This window comes from Vulpes lagopus, chromosome 19 (genome assembly GCF_018345385.1).
Source record: "Vulpes lagopus strain Blue_001 chromosome 19, ASM1834538v1, whole genome shotgun sequence".
Classification (NCBI taxonomy): domain Eukaryota; kingdom Metazoa; phylum Chordata; class Mammalia; order Carnivora; family Canidae; genus Vulpes; species Vulpes lagopus.
The window spans coordinates 3,929,428-3,946,334 of record NC_054842.1 but is presented as its reverse complement, the minus strand read 5'-3'; the positions used below and the strand labels follow the sequence as shown (position 1 = coordinate 3,946,334).

The window sequence follows — 16,907 nt, the reverse complement described above, 5'->3', positions numbered from 1 at the left end:
ACCTGCATTTAGTTCTCGTTAGACTGGGCCTGTAAACAGCCCATTTGGCTGGTGGGCGTGGCTCCTGAGATGGCCAGGCTTGAAGTTCACCAGAAATAAAGCCAGCTTGTTATCAATCTCAGGGTGGGCATGGGTCTGTTTTGAGGTGACACACTTAACAAACAGCAAGCTCGGGTCTTATGCCTGATTCCCCCCTGCAGGTGAATGATCAGTATTGGCAAGGAGCTCCTGCCTGCCACAAAACAACAGTGATGTTATAATGATGAGGAAAAGTGCTGGAAGATTGCTCAATAAATGTTTCTAGCACTTGTCCACTTGTAACTTTTGTTGTTAGTCTGCAACAAGGCACATAGATACACTTAGAGGATGTTTTTAGAAGTTTTCATAATAATTTGGCAGGGAATTTTATGTTTATTTAATTTAACAAAACTAGTATTTGTATTTGAAATATCTTTATTTTAGCTTTTTAAATAAGATTTTATTTATTTATTTATTTATTTGAGAGAGAGAAAGAGACCATATGTGAGAGAGACAGAGAGAGAGAGAGAGAGAGAGCATGAGCCCAGGGAGGGGCAGAGGGAGAAGCAGACTCCCACTGAGTAGGGAGCCTGATTTGGGGCTCCATCCCAGGGGATGCGGGGCTTGATCTCAGGACCCTGGGATCATGACCTGAGTAGAAGGCAGATGCTTGACTAACTAAGCCACCCAGGCGCCCTGAGGGAGAGAGTCTTAAGCAGACTCCTCATTGAGAGTGGAACCCAAGTCAGGGCTCCATCTCAAGACCTGAAGGTCATGATCTGAGCTAAAACCAAGAGTCAGGTGTTTAACCGACTAAGCCACACAGATACCGCTATTTTAGCTTTATATTAATTTATTTTTACTGTATTTTGCTAAAGTATCAATCTGCTAGTCCTAGAAAACAACTTTTAATGGTCCACAGAGAGTTTGAGAAGTAGTGAAATAAACAATTAAAAAGAAAAAACCCTATTCATTAAAAGATCCTCCAAGAGGAGAAAGATAAGCCACAGAATGAGAGAAAATATTTGCAACATATTATGAAAGTTTATGTAAAAAGAAATCCTACATTATGTAAATAATTTGAATCATTTAGAAAAATGGGCAGAAGACTTGGATAGACATTTTACAGAGGAAATGCAAGTGCCTGTTTAACATGTGGCAAGTGCTCAACCAGACAAATGAGTATTACAACTAAGTCAACAAAGGATAGTCACCAGATTGGCAAAAAGGTAAGAGTCTCCCAATTCTGAAGGCTGGTGAGGATGCTGAACAACAGAACTCTCAGACAAGAGAGTAAAGTGGTTGGAACACTTTAGAAAACTCTCTAGCAGAATCTACTCATGCTGAAGACACACCTACCCCACGGGCAGTGAATCCACTCCCAGGAACCAGCAGAAAGATGTTCACATGTGAACTCAACGACTTGGATGAGAACAATCATGGCAGTGTAGCTTGTGATGACCACCAAATGAAAACAAGCCAAATGTCCACCAGCATGTTGGAGAAATAAATGGTGCTCTATTCACATTTAGTAAATAGCAGTGAAGACAACAAACCGCAGCTTAGGTGACAACATGGATAAGTTTCTCAGACAAGACAGCACCCTACTCTTGTCATGGTTCCCCTGTGGGATCTGCAGGACGTTCCAGGGACTGACTGTCCAATAAATTCACTCACACTGTGGTGCTGGAGTCATTCCCCTCCATGGAGCCAGCCTCTGCTTGGTCCCCAGATATCACGGGGGTGGTGGTCAGGAAGTGGTCTCTGAAGGAGTCTTGGGGTAAGAGCAGCCCTATGAGGTCAGGGAACAATTCAGGGTCTGGCATGAAGCCATAAGCCCACGTCAGAAATGGGGAGGCCAGGTCAGGCTGTGGCTGAGGACAGTGATTTCTGCTACTGGGAAAATCCCCAAGAGACTGGGCTGAGGTAGGATGAAGAAGCCTGTGACCTCCAGGTATGACAATAATGGAGTGAGGACATCTAGGGGAAGAAGATCAGGTTTCTGATGCTCAGTGCTCACCTGGAGTCTTTTTAGTCTCAACTAAATATCTAGGTTCACGTGACTGGCAGGAGCTGTAGGCCAGGAACGAGAGCAAGGCATCAGGGCAGCGACAGGCAGCTCTGGTCAGCAGAGCCAGGCCACACAGCAGTCTTAGAGTATTCTCCTTGCCTCAGGGGCCAGGGAGCAGGACTTACTCGTGTTGTTGTGGGCACACCCTGGTTTCCAAGCCTGGTCCCACCCCCACCCCCCACCCCCAGAGCCAAAAGCTCCTGTCACATACCATAGCAAAGCCAGTGAGGTCCCTGCAAGGGTTATGCCCTGTGACAAGATTCACCATACAGGGAAGCCCAGATTGCATCCCATGTTCATGACCAGTCCTCCTGGCCCTGTCTACCGATCTGGGGTCATTTTTTACCACAGGCATTATTTCGTGGTACCACATCTTTTTTTTCTTTTTTTTTTTTTTCATGGTACCACATCTTGATCAGATTTCTAACTTATTTAGAAAGTTAACCTCAAGTCAAGTGGAGATGTTGCCAGGTCCAGAACTCAGGGGAAAGGTCTAAAAGCCTCTTTCAAAGGGATCTCTGTGGAGAAGAGCCCACCCCAACCCATCCAGCACTAACAGAGTGGCTCTGCTCACAGTGTGTGGGCGCCGGGCCGGAGCCGGCGGGCAGCTTACCTTTCCCGCAGGCCTGCACCAGGCCGTACCACTCCCCACAGCTGTTGCACAGCAGGGTGAAGGCGGTTTCGTGGTGGCCCGTGACATGGCCCGGGGCGCACACATACAGCAGCTCGTCTCCCATCTCCAGGCCTGTGCGGCCCTGCAGGATGGTGTGTGGGAACGAAGGTGGGTCTCCACACGGCTTATCTGAGGAAAAGGAGTCACAGTGAGCTTTCCCAAACTATGGAGGAACTTTTGCAGCCTGGGAGAAAATAAGGTTAAAAGCAATTCTCCCCTCCCTGGGTCCTGCCTATACCCTGAGCTGGGATCACAGGGGCTATTTCCTCTTCACCCTGGCATCCCCAGAGCCTGGACAAATGCCCGGCACAAAGGGGGCACTCGGAAAGATACTTGTTGAATGAATACATGTGCTACAAAGTGCTACAACTTTATATTTTGAAATTGCCAGGCAACATTACCCTCTAATGTCTCCTTGAAAGGAAGACCCAGAAACATATGCCTAGCAGCAAGCTCCTTTTTGTCTTACTTACCTAAGTGAACAGGTACTCTGTCAAAAAGCTAAATGTGGGACACCTTGGTGGTTCAGTGGTTGAACATCTGCCTTCAGCTCAGGTCATGATCCTGGGTCCTGGGATCGAGCCCCACATCGGGCTCCTTGCAGGAAGCCTGATTCTCCCTCTGCCTGTGTCTCTGCCTCTCTCTCTGTTTCTTTCCTTAATAAATAAATAAAATCTTTTAAAATATTTTTTAAAAAGCTAAAATGCTACAGATTGTAAAGTGCAGCAAAAGGTGCCTCTCCCTTTCCCCGGCCACAATTCTGACAGTGACACTGTTACCAGTTTGGTCTATACAAGTAAATACAGATACAGGTATAGACAGACACTAACATACATGCACAGTTAGGTAGGCATAGACAGGTATGAATATGACATGATCTTATTTATGTTAAAAACCACATACACAGGTATTACTGATACCTGCTTTTTAAAAAACCTAGTTTTTAGAGCAGTTCATAGCACAATTGAGTAGAAAGTACAGAGTTCCTATACATCCCCTGTCCCCATACATGCACAGTCTGTCCAATTAGCAACATTTCACACCACATTGGCACCTCTGTCACAATCTTCAAACCTACATTGACACCTCATTATCACCCCAAGTCTGCAGTTTACATTTGGGCTCCCTCTGTGGGTGAGTGCCATGCTTAGATGTGAAGATGGAGAAGAGCCTGTGCCTAATCCCTGGAACCTCTGTCAATGCTTTGCCCTCACGCTGGCCCCAAGAGTCACTTTTGGGGCCCAGGTTTCCTTTTAGCACCCCTGTTCTTTTATTTATTTATTTATTCATGAAAGACACACAGAGGAGGCAGAGACACAGGCAAAGGGAGAAGCAGGCTCCCTGTGGGGATCCCGATGGGTCCTCAATCCCAGGACCCGGGAACATGACGGAGCTGAAGGCAGATGCTCAACCACTGAGCCACCCAGATGTCCTGTTAAGTTCTAGTTCTCCTATGAGAATGTTTTTTTACTGGTACATATTTTTATTTATTTGCTGGAAATAAGCCTTTTAGGAATGAATGTAGACTGGTTTGTATTAAGACTAAATAAATAAATAAATAAATAGTAAACTTGCAAATTGCTTATGAAAAACCCAAGACTTCAGTCAGCAAGGGAGCTAAGGTGAGGGGGGAGGGAATCCAAGCTTTCCTGCTTCTGCATTGATTAGGAACCCTGGGGTGTAGCTCATGTGAGACCCTTGGATTCAGAGCTCTGTGGGGCTGACCCTAACACAGAGCCCAGGCATGTGGAGTAACACTCTCACTGGTATTAGCTGGGGGAAGAGGTTAATGGTCACAGAGCTGGGGCCTGAGCCAAAGGTCAGACTTGCGCCTCAAGGTGGGCAGTGGACACTCCAGCTGTGGCCTGAAGCGCCTCCCTACTGCATCCTCTCAGGTAGTGACCTAAATGTATACCATTTAAAGTATACATATCTTAGTGGGAAAGCTTCAAATGTCCCACCATTAAGTTCAACGCTAGCTGCAGGTTTCTGGTAGATGTTCTTTACACAGTTAAAGAACTGTGTGGTCTTCTGTTCCTAGTTTGCTAAGTTTGATCACGAACGAACATTGGTTTTTTTTCAAATGTTTTTCTGCATCTATCAATATGATCACATGCTTTTCCTTCTTTAGCCTGTTGATGCCATGGGTTATATTCATTAATTTTTGAATATCTGGGCTAAATCCCACTCAGTTCTGATGTATAATTCTTTTTCATGTATTACTATTTTCAAATTGCTAATGTTTTGTTGAGGATTTTTACATTTATATTTATTAGATATTGGTCTGTAGTTTTATTTGTAGTGACTTGTCTCATTTTGGTATGAGGGTAATGCTGGCCTCACAGAATGTGTTAAAAGTATTCCCTCTGCTTCTAACTTCTGGAAGAGATTGTCTTAACAACTGGTATAATTTCTTCCTTAAATGTTTGGTAGAATCTCTAGTGAACTCATCTGGGTTTGGTGTTTGGCAAGGTTATTAATTATTGATTTAATTTCTTTCCTTACACACTGGTCTAAAAACTAGAAGTCTGTTTCCCCCCAATGTTCTAGAGCTTTTTCTACATAGTACCATTTTTTGAAAGGCTATTCCATAGCACATTATTTAGCCATTACGTAGACATTTTGTTGATTCTAAGGTTTCACTATGATAAACAATGCTACAAAATGAACGGCTCATATGTACATTTTGGTACATACTTTATTAAGATAAACTCCTAGAAGTGGAATTGCTGCATTAAAGTGATGTGGTGATGCTTTTTATTGTATTTTTTAAATAAAGGAGATAGTTTTTATTTTGAATTTCCTCTTCTAGTTTTATGTTGGAAAGGAAAGCTTTTAGTCCGTATGCAGTCAAATCACCTAAGAAGCATATTACTTAAGGTAAGAAAAGATGAAGACAGAAGACAGAACTTGTGTTTTAAGCCACCCTGAGTGGCCTGTCAGCTTGTAATTTTGGTAGCACTTTCTCAACGAGAGTCATTGCTATGCATGTTCTTTAAGAGAACAAGAGATTTGGAATGAAAATGGTGTGGTTGCCTTTTAAGGATGCTGGCACAGAGTGCTGCATTTTAACCCAAACTGTCTTGGCTGTGTTGCCCAGGAGATCAAGTGTTTGTTTCATTTATGGGGCAAGTAGGGCCAGGCAGCCATCTGAAAGTTGCCACAAATCCAGGGGTCCCCCCGCTGAGCAGAGACTCATCATCACTCAGTCTGAGCAGGGCATCCTGAGAAGAATGGACCAATTCCTCAGTCAAGCAAGGCTGGCCGAGTTTCAGCTAGCACCTAGGGGCGATGGCCTCCATCTCTCTCTCCATCTTCCTTGGCTGGCTAGGACTCGTGCTGGACACCCCAATTTATGTCCTCTTACCAGGACTTAATTCTAGGAAACTGGAGGCTCTTCATCAAACATTCACTATCAAAGGACCAGTAAATACTATCAGTCTCACACAGCTCTATCTGTAGGACACAATACCAACTCCTTGCAATGAAAATCCAGGAGCAGAGTAACTGTTCTTGGAGAGCATAAAGGGGAACTTCAGGCCAAATTCACATCCTACCAGATTCATGGGATCTTCTCCCTCGGAGTTAATTTCTAGAATGGTACAGGCTAGAATCTAGCTTGGGAAAACCACAATCATACTCCTGAGAGTCTGCGTACGCAGACCATATAGTTCTGAATTTCCCACAAATGTTCAAGACAGGAAACACACTGCTTCTTAGGTGGTGTGATTTCAGAAACTCTAGGACAACAGTTGTATGTGTTAACACAACCAAGTGCATGCCAAAAGCACCACTTATGTCCAGGCCCAACTTGAATTAATTCCTTTCATTAACCTTCCCATCTTAAACCTCACAAGGGAGCTCTGAAAAAAAGCTGGCTATATACCTAGATCCTATTCTCTTTAGAATAGGATGTAAGTTTAGAAACTTACATTTGGGCAGCCTTTACTGCTACTTCTCAATTATTCTGCAGCTAGGAACTGTGGTTTGGGAATTTCTCAGAACCTAAAGCTGGGTTTCAGCCATTTGAACATAAAGAGCAATTTCTATTATTTTCCCTTCAAAGAAAAGAGATTTTATAAAAGATCTTGTCCATAAAATAGTATTGATAAACAACTCATTTGCCAACCACAGCTTCTGATAACCAGTTTCCACAGGATTTAGAACTCATATAAAAGTTGATGCTTTTCTTTTGAAAAACCTTAAACTTATAGCCTCTCACAATTACTTTGCAAAACCAAGATGCAGAAATCCTGACACAAATGCTTGACCTTGCTTCCTTCCTTTTGGTGTTTTCTAAGCTATGTGAAGAAACTGTCTTTAGTGTCCACCTGCCCAGCTCCCTACCACCCTACTCACCCCATATACAATTGGCACTGCCCTCTCTCTTCTGTCCAACTTTATTGTTAGTTCCCAGGCTTTCCATATCAGTGTTCCTCAAACTTGAACATGATCAGAATTACCCAAAGGCTTGTAAAACATACACACCCCTTCTCACAGAGACTGCTGTGTTTTTTAGTTTCTAACTCAGTAGTTGGTCATAGTTAGGGCCCAAGAATTTGCATTTATAACAAGTTCCCAGGTGATGTTAACACTACTTGTCCAGGGACCATTCTTGGATAACTAGTCCTCTAGATAAAAACCTACCCTCAAAAACAGGCAAAACTGATATACGGTGATGGGAATCAGAACAGAGATTGCTTTGGTTCTGCTGGAATGAGGAGGGGCAGTGAATCTTTGGAAATAGGCTCAGGGAACTTTATGGGGTGAAGGAAATGTTCTGTATCTTGACTTGGTGTTGATTACACAGGTGTACACATTTGTCAAAACTTATCAATCATAAGATCTGTGCATTTTGTTGGTATAAATCATACCCACAAAATAAGTTAATTTAAAAAATATCTCCCCTTCAGAAAAACTGCAACTTATTCAGCATGAAGTATAAATGAGTAAAAATTATTCACAACCTCTCCCAAGGGGAACTGAATTTGACAAGGACCAGTGCCTGAGGGGAGTGGTTTCTAACTTGCAGACTTTCTAAGCGGGGAGTACTGCAAGTGTGTGGGCAAGTTTATATGCAGTTAAATTCTATATCAATTGATACATTTAAATCAATTACTGTCACATGGAATCTATGTGATATTAGTTCCTGAGTTTCCCCTGGTAGAAAATAATTTTTTAAATGTTCTAGAATAAAATGAGATTTGTGATATCATTTGCTTTAAAATATCTCAATAGAGGGATCCCTGGGTGGTGCAGCGGTTTGGCGCCTGCCTTTGGCCCAGGGCGCGATCCTGGAGACCCGGGATCGAATCCCACGTCGGGCTCCCGGTGCATGGAGCCTGCTTCTTCCTCTGCCTGTGTCTCTGCCTCTCTCTCTCTCTCTCTGTGACTATCATAAATAAATAAAAATTAAAAAAAATTAAAAAAAAATAAAATATCTCAATAGAAAAAAATCTCAGTGGGGAAAAACACTGGAGAAAATAGATAAAGTCAAATTGGCAAAATATTGACCTTGAAGCTGTGTGGCAGCCAGATAAGGATTTGTGATACTATTCTTGCTACTTTTGTGGTTGTTTGGAAATTTTCATGGTTAAAGTTTTAAAATTATCCATATAGGTATTTCTTACATAAGCCAGAAAACTTGAAAAACTCACAGGGAAAAGAATACCACAGGAAAAATAAAAATTCTCCTTGAATTTCACCAATGATAACCATTGTTAATATGGGTTTTGTTTTCAGTTTTGCGCACACATGGTATTTTGCCATGTGATGATATAACTGTTTTCTTTTGTAGCTTTTAATTAACATAATATTATGATATTTTTCCCCATCAACAAATATTTGTACTATTTATTGTTGTTGTTTTTAGAAAGGAAGAGCGAGAATCTTAAGCAGGCTCCATGCCCAGCACAGAGCCGACACAGAGCTCCATTTCACAGCCCTAAGATCATGACCTGAGCTGAAATCAAGAGTTAGACATTTAACCGACTGAGCCACCATCCAGGCACCCCAAATATTTGTATTACTTGAATTTGCTTGTAAATGACTATATATTATCCCATTTGTATGGACTTGCCATATGGACTCTCCTATTAGATATTAACATTGTTTCCAATTTCCCTTACTAAGCAATGAACATCTTAGTAACATACTTCTGTCCTTACCCATGATAATTTCCTTAGAATAAAATACTCAAAATAGAATTGATGGGTGAAAGGGCATATGTATTTTTGAAGCTTCTGATAGGTTGTGCCAAGTTGAATATGAGTGTTTTAACAGTCTATACCCTTCAGTGGTATATAAACTTGCCCATTTCTTCTCAGTACACCGGGGACTACCATCTTTGTAAACTTTGACAATTTTATGAACCAAAAAGTGACTTCTTATACTAACATGCATATGTTTGAATTGGTAAAAAGAGTTGAATATTTATTGACCATTGTATTTCTTAAAAGTATTTCTCTATTACGGTCTTTACCTTATCAATCTACAAGAGATTTCCACATATCAGTACAAGAGTGAATTGCTTAGCTTCCCATATTCCTAACCAATCACAGTACTATCAATCTACCCAACCTTCTCCCACTGACTGGAAGTCTCACCACCTCACTACAGACTTATACTTAGGCACACTGGGTCTGTTTTGGTGCTTCCGGCCTTCCATATCGACAAGTTTATCTATTTGTGTTTCTCTACAGTGCCAAGTGATTTTGTTTATTATAGCTTTAAAATGTGTTTTGATATCAAATATGTTTGATATCATTCCTCCTGAGTTGAGGAATGGCAAGAAGTTAGTAAAACTGAAGTATAAAGTACAAGGTAGGCAGGCAGGGATGAGTTTATGGAAGGCCTTTGTGAACCAGGAAGTCTGGAATTTGTCCAGTGGAGAAGGGGGTACAATTAAAAACAGGAAATAACACAATCCCCTTGGCACCTTACAAGGAGCACTGCTGCAGGGTAGAGAACGGATTGAGGAAATATCCTGGAAACTGAAGAGCCAGTCAGGAGGCCATTTGAGATACCCAGGAGAGTAGGGTGGGAATTGAAGTGAGGTACAGATGGCAAGACCCAGATGGGTCTGGGAGACGCTGAGAAGGAAAGTTTTTGCAGAATTTACCATTGAAAAGTTCTGGGAGTAAAGGAGAGGATGGGGTGAGTGTGTGTGTGGGGGGGTGGTAAGCAGGATAAGGGGGGTGAGCACAGGGCAGGACCAGTGGAGTTTGAGGTTCTAAGAGAAGCACCCATAAGCAGTTGCATGTATGGAATCTGGGGCTTAGTGGAGAGGTCTAGGCTTAAGAGAATGATCTGGGATTAATGAGCATTTAGATGAGAATTGAAGCTACTGAAATGTTAAGTAAGGAGAGATGAGGCCCAGGTGAGAACCCAGGAGGTGAGCAGAGAATGAAGAGTTTACCAGGGTTACCACTCAGCCAGACAGATACAAAGAAAACCCAAAGGAAGTCAAGGGAAAACATGCTTCAAGGAGCAAGGCATGGTCAGGTACTTAAGGCTGCAGAAAGAGCAAGCAAAATGCAGGCTGAGACGCAGCCTCTGCAGTCATCCACAGGGAAGCTACCAGTACCCTTGGTGAACGGTGTCACTTCCATGATAGGACAGAAGCCAGGAAGCAGTGGGCAGAGTGATGGGAAGTGAGATCATGAAGACGATGAACGTAGAGGAATTTTAGGGCCATGAAGGAGAGGAAAAAGATGGGATGGTACCTAACGGGATATGGAGGAGCTGCTCAATGAGAATATGAATTATTTTCTAAACAGTTTCAAACTGTTTCATTTGCTCTGACTGCTTAAAGTAATTCCCTCTCTTTTGACATGTTGACATTTTTTGTGTTTCTTGGTCATTCTTTCCTGCTTGCTTATTCCCCCAGCTGACCAATGGTGTGCTGGTAAATTCTAGCAACAGGCTCCTGGGGGGGGGGGGGGGATGGTTCTGTTGAAGGAAGGGGGAGGAGACTATTGTCGTGTAGGCAGGTGACCATGTCTGTGCGGCACTAGGTCTTAGCAGACAAGGTCTTAGTGCAATTTCTGACACACAGTTCTCAATAAATTATAACTATAAAAAGAGCCTGAAATAATTAAAGATGGGCAGAGAAACTGATGTATGAGGATGTTCAATCATGGTATAATAAATAATACTGAAATGAAAACCATAGAACTACCAAAATGTCTAATGAAAGGAAAATGTCTAATTTATGGTGTGTTCATATAATGCATTGTCATAACAGCCATTAAAAAGTCATCCTTTGGGGCATATGCAGTGTCATGGGAAGATGTATATTAATGAGTGAAAAACAAACAAACACAGACCTATATATTGTCCAGAAAATCCCAATTTGGTGAACTAAATAAAAATGCAGGGTAACCAGGACTGATGCTTAAGTACTTATCTCAGGGTAGACTGATTATAAATGATGTGAATTTTCTTTAGACTTTCTATGACAGTGACCACCTATTCATGTTTATAATTAGAGAATATATTAAAAATGCACATGGACACCCATGTCCTATGGTTTTTAACAGAATTAAATGACCTTATGTCTTGCCTAGTTCCACTACATGCCTGGAACTTACTGGGGACATAAATAAAAATGAGTTCCAGGGGTGACTGGGTGGCTCAGTCAAGCATCTCCCTTCAGCTCAGATTATGATCCTAGGATCCTGAGATCAAGCCCCACATCAGGCTCCCTGCTCAGCAGGGAGTCTGCCTCTCCTGTTCCATCTGCCTCTCCCCCCACTCATGCTCTTTATTGCTGTGGGACCCAAGGAATTTAACAAAAATCCCCTACCCCTGAACAAGCAGAGCAGGACTAACTCCATTTTGTGCTGCACCCGCCATCTCATGTATCACCCCCACATGACCTGCTTATTGCTCAAGGCACTCCCCCACCCTAGTCAAGCCACTGAGCACACCCTTACTGGAAACCCGCTCATATAGGAATGCGGAACCCCTAACCGCCAAAGAATGTAAATCCCCACCTTTTGCCTGCCAAATCTGTGCCAATTCTGACCAGAGTGATAGGCTAGTTCAAACAGTCACTATAGGGTAAATTGTAATTCAGTTGGCCACCTGCATGTGGACCGACATGACTATGCAACTTTCTGTGTGTGTTACAATCTCACTGGCCACGGGCCCCTACAAAACTGCTGCGCCTCTTAACCTCGAGGTCCAAGTCCCTGCTCTGCTGTGTCGGGTATACTTGGACCCAAGCTCGAGCTTGTAAATAAACCCTCGCGTGCTTGCATCGGTGTCGCTCCTTGGTGGTTACTCGGATACGTAATCTTGGGCACAACATTGCTCTCTCTCAAATAAATAACATCTTTTTTAAAAAATAAAACAAGTACCTGTAAAAAAAAAAAAGAAGAAGAAGAAGAAGAGTTCCACTTCCCAAGCAAACAGAGACTGATGGTCTTTGGAACCGTTCCTCAAGTAATAATGGTACTTGAATGCCCAGTTCCCTCTAACCAGATGTCAGTGAGCACCCGATGGCTAAACGGGAGCTGAATGCTGTCTGCGGCCATGAAGAAGGGCAAAACAAAGTGGTTCATACAAGATCAGACAGATAGAGGCCCGTGTTTCCCACTGTTCGTATGGCAGCAGTGGTCAGTGAGAGAGGCTAGGCGGAAAAAGGTGAAAAAAGCCAGTAGAATTGGAACACGGAGCAATTGCTGAGGGACTCTTGGGGTCAGGCTTTGGCTAGTTGAGAGTAGCAAATAACCAGTTTAATAACCATGGGCATGGGCAGCATTGCTGAATCTGTCAGATTATCTGGGCTCCAACAACAATGAGCCTCTGTGGTGAGTGGGGTAAAGCCCAGATCCACACAGAGCCATTCTACCGTTCACACACACTCCCCTTTTTGGTAAAAGGAGTTCCCAGGGAGAATTTTCTTCTAATTCAAGCCTGTACTGATAATAGCTAGGGTGACCATACAATTTATTATCCATATTAAGGCACTTACAAAAATGAGAGGGAGCCCTGTTAATAATTACAGTGGGACAACAAGCATAAACACAAACTTTCCCCAGGCAAACTGGCAGGCAGGGCCACCTAATATGAGTGCCACACTTCCCAGCTGGAACAGCAGTCCCCAGGGAAGATGAGCTCTTTGAAGGTAAAAAGCAAAATGCTTCAGAAAACAAAATCTTTTCGTGTCTGGGTTTGACTCCTTGCTCCCCTACCTGCTAGTTGAGTGATTTTGGCAAGTTACTTAACCTTGCCAGGCCTCAGTTTCCACATCTGTAAAAGAGGGTATTATGCTGAGTGAAATAAGTCAATCGGAGAAGGACAAACATTATATGGTCTCATTCATTTGGGGAATATAAAAAATAGTGAAAGGGAATAAAGGGGAAAGGAGAAAAAATAAGTGGGAAATATCAGAAAGGGAGACAGAACATGAAAGACTCCTAACTCTGGGAAACGAACTAGGGGAGGTGGAAGGGGAGGTGGGCGGGGGGTGGGGGTGACTGGGTGATGGGCACTGAGGGGGGCACTTGACAGGATGAGCACTGGGTGTTATTCTATATGCTGGCAAATTGAACACCAATAAAAAATAAATTTATAAAAAATAAAATAAAATAAGAATAACAATAGTACTTCCTGCGGGGTTGTTATGTTAAATGAGTGAACTCAGGTAACACAGTGGGTGTTAAATGGGTGTTAGCTCTTAATATTCTCTTCCTGAGGTAAAAAATTTGAGGCATATGCCAAGTCCAGATTAGAGTTGCAACCTCAGGCTAAATGGTGGAGATGGATGTATCAGGCTAGAATGGCTCTTGGGACCTGCTGCACAGAGGATCTTGGAAGAACAGGGATAGGAGTATGCTTGGGTAAGAGCTCCTGTATGCACCTCCTAGGAGCTGTGTGACCAAAGACAATGGCCAAATCTCTCTGTTCTTCAGTTGCATCACCTGAATAAATAGAATAATACCCTCCCTACAGTACTGCTTTGAGAATTAAGTGAGATACTATATGCAGGATGCTCTGGAAAAAAGAATTTTGGAATTCTAAAGCTATTCAGTATTTTTTCTTGTTCTCTTTTTTGTTATATTAAGTATTATTTACATAAATAAAACTTGCCAATGGGCACCTGGGTGGCTCAGTGGTTGAGTGTCTGCCTTTGGCTTAGGGTGTGAGCCCAGGATCCTGGGATCAAGTCTCACATCAGGCCCCCAGCGGGAAGCCTGCTTCTTCCTCTGCCTGTGTCTCTGCCTCTGTGTGTCTCTCATGAATAAATAAAATCTTAAAAAAAAAAAACTTGGCAATTCTAAGTGTACAGCTTAATAATTTTTGGTAAATGTATACAACTGTGTAAGCACCACCACAATTAAGGTATAGGATAGCTCTCCCAAACATTTCCTCCTTAATCCTGGCCTTGGACACCCTCTGAAACCCCAAACCAAGCAACCACTGTTCTATATTCTTTCACTGGTAGTTTTGCCTTTTCTAGAATTTCATTCAAATGGAATAATATAGTATATAACATTTTATGTTTGGCTTTTTAGGTTAGCTTAATGTTAGTCATCCATGTTTTACCTGTCCTAATATTTCATTCTTTTCATCACCAACTAATAACCGATGATATGGATGCACCATAATTTTTTTATCCATTCCCCAGCTGATGGACATTTGGGTTGCTTCCGGTTTTTGGCTTTTATGATAAAGCTGCTAGGCATATTTGTAAACTCATTTTCTGTGTGGTCATGTTTCTCTTGGGTCAATAGCTCAGCATGGAATTGCTTGGCTATATGGCATATACATATTAAATTTTGCTCAGTGTTTCCAAAAGAAATTATGGGTTCCTTTATTGGAAATAGTGTGACATCAAGGTGAAGAAACCATGCACTATCACACTGTACTGTTAGAGTTTGTGTGCAGCTAGCTACAAGACAGTCACGGCTTGTACTTGCTAGGTTTTACTCTGTGCCAGGCCCTGGGATAAGTGATGTACTTGCTTGGCCTATTCTGTCCTCTTGACATCTCTATGTCATGAGTTCTTATATTATTCCCAAGGCAGTTAAATGATTGAGCCAAGATTTGAACCCAAGGATCTGGGTACAGGGCCCATAGGTCTAACCACTGTGCACCACCATGTTCAATGTGCTGTCTCCCTTGAATACAAAATGGTTTAGCTTTGTGCTCGATTAACTTTCTTGTCATAAACAGAGGGCTCAGAGCACTTTGCACAGTTTGAAGGTTCCCGATCTCCTGTTGGACTACATACTAGCAGCCAAAACGATCTTCAGAAATTTTTGCTCCCAGCTGAAAACCTTGCAAAGGTTTCCCATTTCCCCTTAAAACTCAGCCCAATGTTCTTACCCTTGCATAGCCAGCTCTTTCCCCACCTCTCCAGCCCTGACCTCTGTCACTTGAACAATCTAGGTACACTGTTTCTCAAACACACTAAGTGCTTTCCTGCACAAAGTATACATATATATTTTTTAACAACATAAATTAGGTCACACTATACATATCCTGAGACCTGTGTAATATGTATTGGAAGATTTTCCATGTCAGAGGTCTCACTCCATTCTATCTGCTATTTCTTCCTTCCCTTCTCCCTTTCCCACCTACTTTTCCCCTTCCTTCCTCCCCTCTCTCTCTTGTGATAGATCACTCAGTACAGTAGTGTTGAAAGTAGATAGTGAAAACATCTCTTCCCCTAGATCAGCACTTTCCACTGCCGCAAGGCGATTACATTCACAATTTGGGTATAAGAGGTAGTTCAGGCAGTTCTGACTCTGCTCCAAGGCCTGTGTGGCCCCCCCAGCTACCCACCCCCTCCTTGGCACAGCTGTGTCAAACCAGGCCCTCCTAAGTGTGAAGTCATGCATGAGTGCTGCTCCTTCCATTAAACACTTTTCTACGAGCGCCAGGCTGGCTCGGTCTGTGGAGTGTACAACTCTCTATCTTGGGGCTGTAAGTTTAAGCCCCACATTAGGTATAGATATTACTTAAAAATAATTTTTAAAGTATTTTTAAAAATTTAAAAATGGAAACATTTTTATCTGTAAAGTACACCTGAAACTCTTAGCCTCTACCAACAGAGGGGAATGCTCATGTGTGCCTTATTGAAGGGAAGTGTTAAGAGGAAAAGTCCAAATGTGTGTAAGTTGATGAGTTGCCCAAAAGTCACACTTGGAGAGCTAGGTGTGTGGATTTGAGTCCCCACATCTGGGAAGGCAGGCCTTTAAATGATCTTACTATTGAGTAAACCAAGGCAGGGCAGGCCTTGATGCACAAAGGGAGGTGCCCAAGAGAAAGAAGAAAGCAGCTCTGCAACCACGTTGCATGTGAATCAGAAATCCTGGTTCCCAAGGAGGGAATGTACTTGAGTCAAAACTCTCCATCACAGTCAATGGGATCCTGGCTGCACTGAGGGGCAGCCCAGGCCCACCTCCCCTGAGCCAACCCGGTAGCCCTGCATGTTCCCTTGGGCACACAGGATCCTCGCCCTGCCCCGAAGTTTCTCTCTGCTCTTCTTCACTAATGAAAGATGAGACATGAAGGGCAGGGAATCTACATTATTCATCCTTTTCAAGCATAAACAGAAGTGCAACTGGAAATCAGAGACCCCAAGCAAACATTAGACAGAGATGTGGTTCCAGGAGGAGGGCTGCCCACCCACTGCTGCTCCTCAATGCCATGCTGGCTGCCTGGGCAGCATCTGCCCCTGTGGAAGGCCAAAGAGGTTGCTAGTTCCTGTGTATACTGGGTGACAGAGCAGAAAACCTGGGCTTTGGAGTAAGAAAGACCTAAAGCCATAGGTGGTTTGTCACTGTGTAGGCCTGTACAAGCTGCTGGAGGATTGAGAGACATTATAAACCCTTCTGATGATATCCTGTAAGTGTTCATGTAGCCTTTGCTCCCCTTGGAGTACACCTTGCTCTAGGTTCTCTTTCTCCAGAACTTTCTCCAGGACACTCTGGGAGAGCTAATGACAGATGGTCACTAAGTGACTCTGACTGGTCTAGAGGCTGCTGTGGAACAGTGCACAGTTAAGTGCCTCCAAGAACCCCGAGAGCAAAGTTGCCACTGGAGTGCTCAGCTCTGGGAGCTCACGTGTGTGTCTGTGAGGCAAGACTTTGGGCTCCTCCTCACAATGCACACAGCCACAGTCTCCCTACA

The 16,907-nt window shown here is 43.1% G+C and overlaps 1 protein-coding gene across 1 annotated transcript in view; it reads right to left on the bottom strand.

The window, feature by feature from the left end:
* The window catches only part of SUSD5 (sushi domain containing 5), a 56,917-nt gene that overhangs the window by 20,158 nt on the left and 19,852 nt on the right, over window positions 1-16,907 (bottom strand). Inside the window, exon 4 of the mRNA XM_041734622.1 lies at window positions 2,703-2,891. Within this exon, the coding sequence (XP_041590556.1) occupies window positions 2,703-2,891 (189 nt within the window). The remainder of the gene's footprint in view (window positions 1-2,702; window positions 2,892-16,907) is intronic.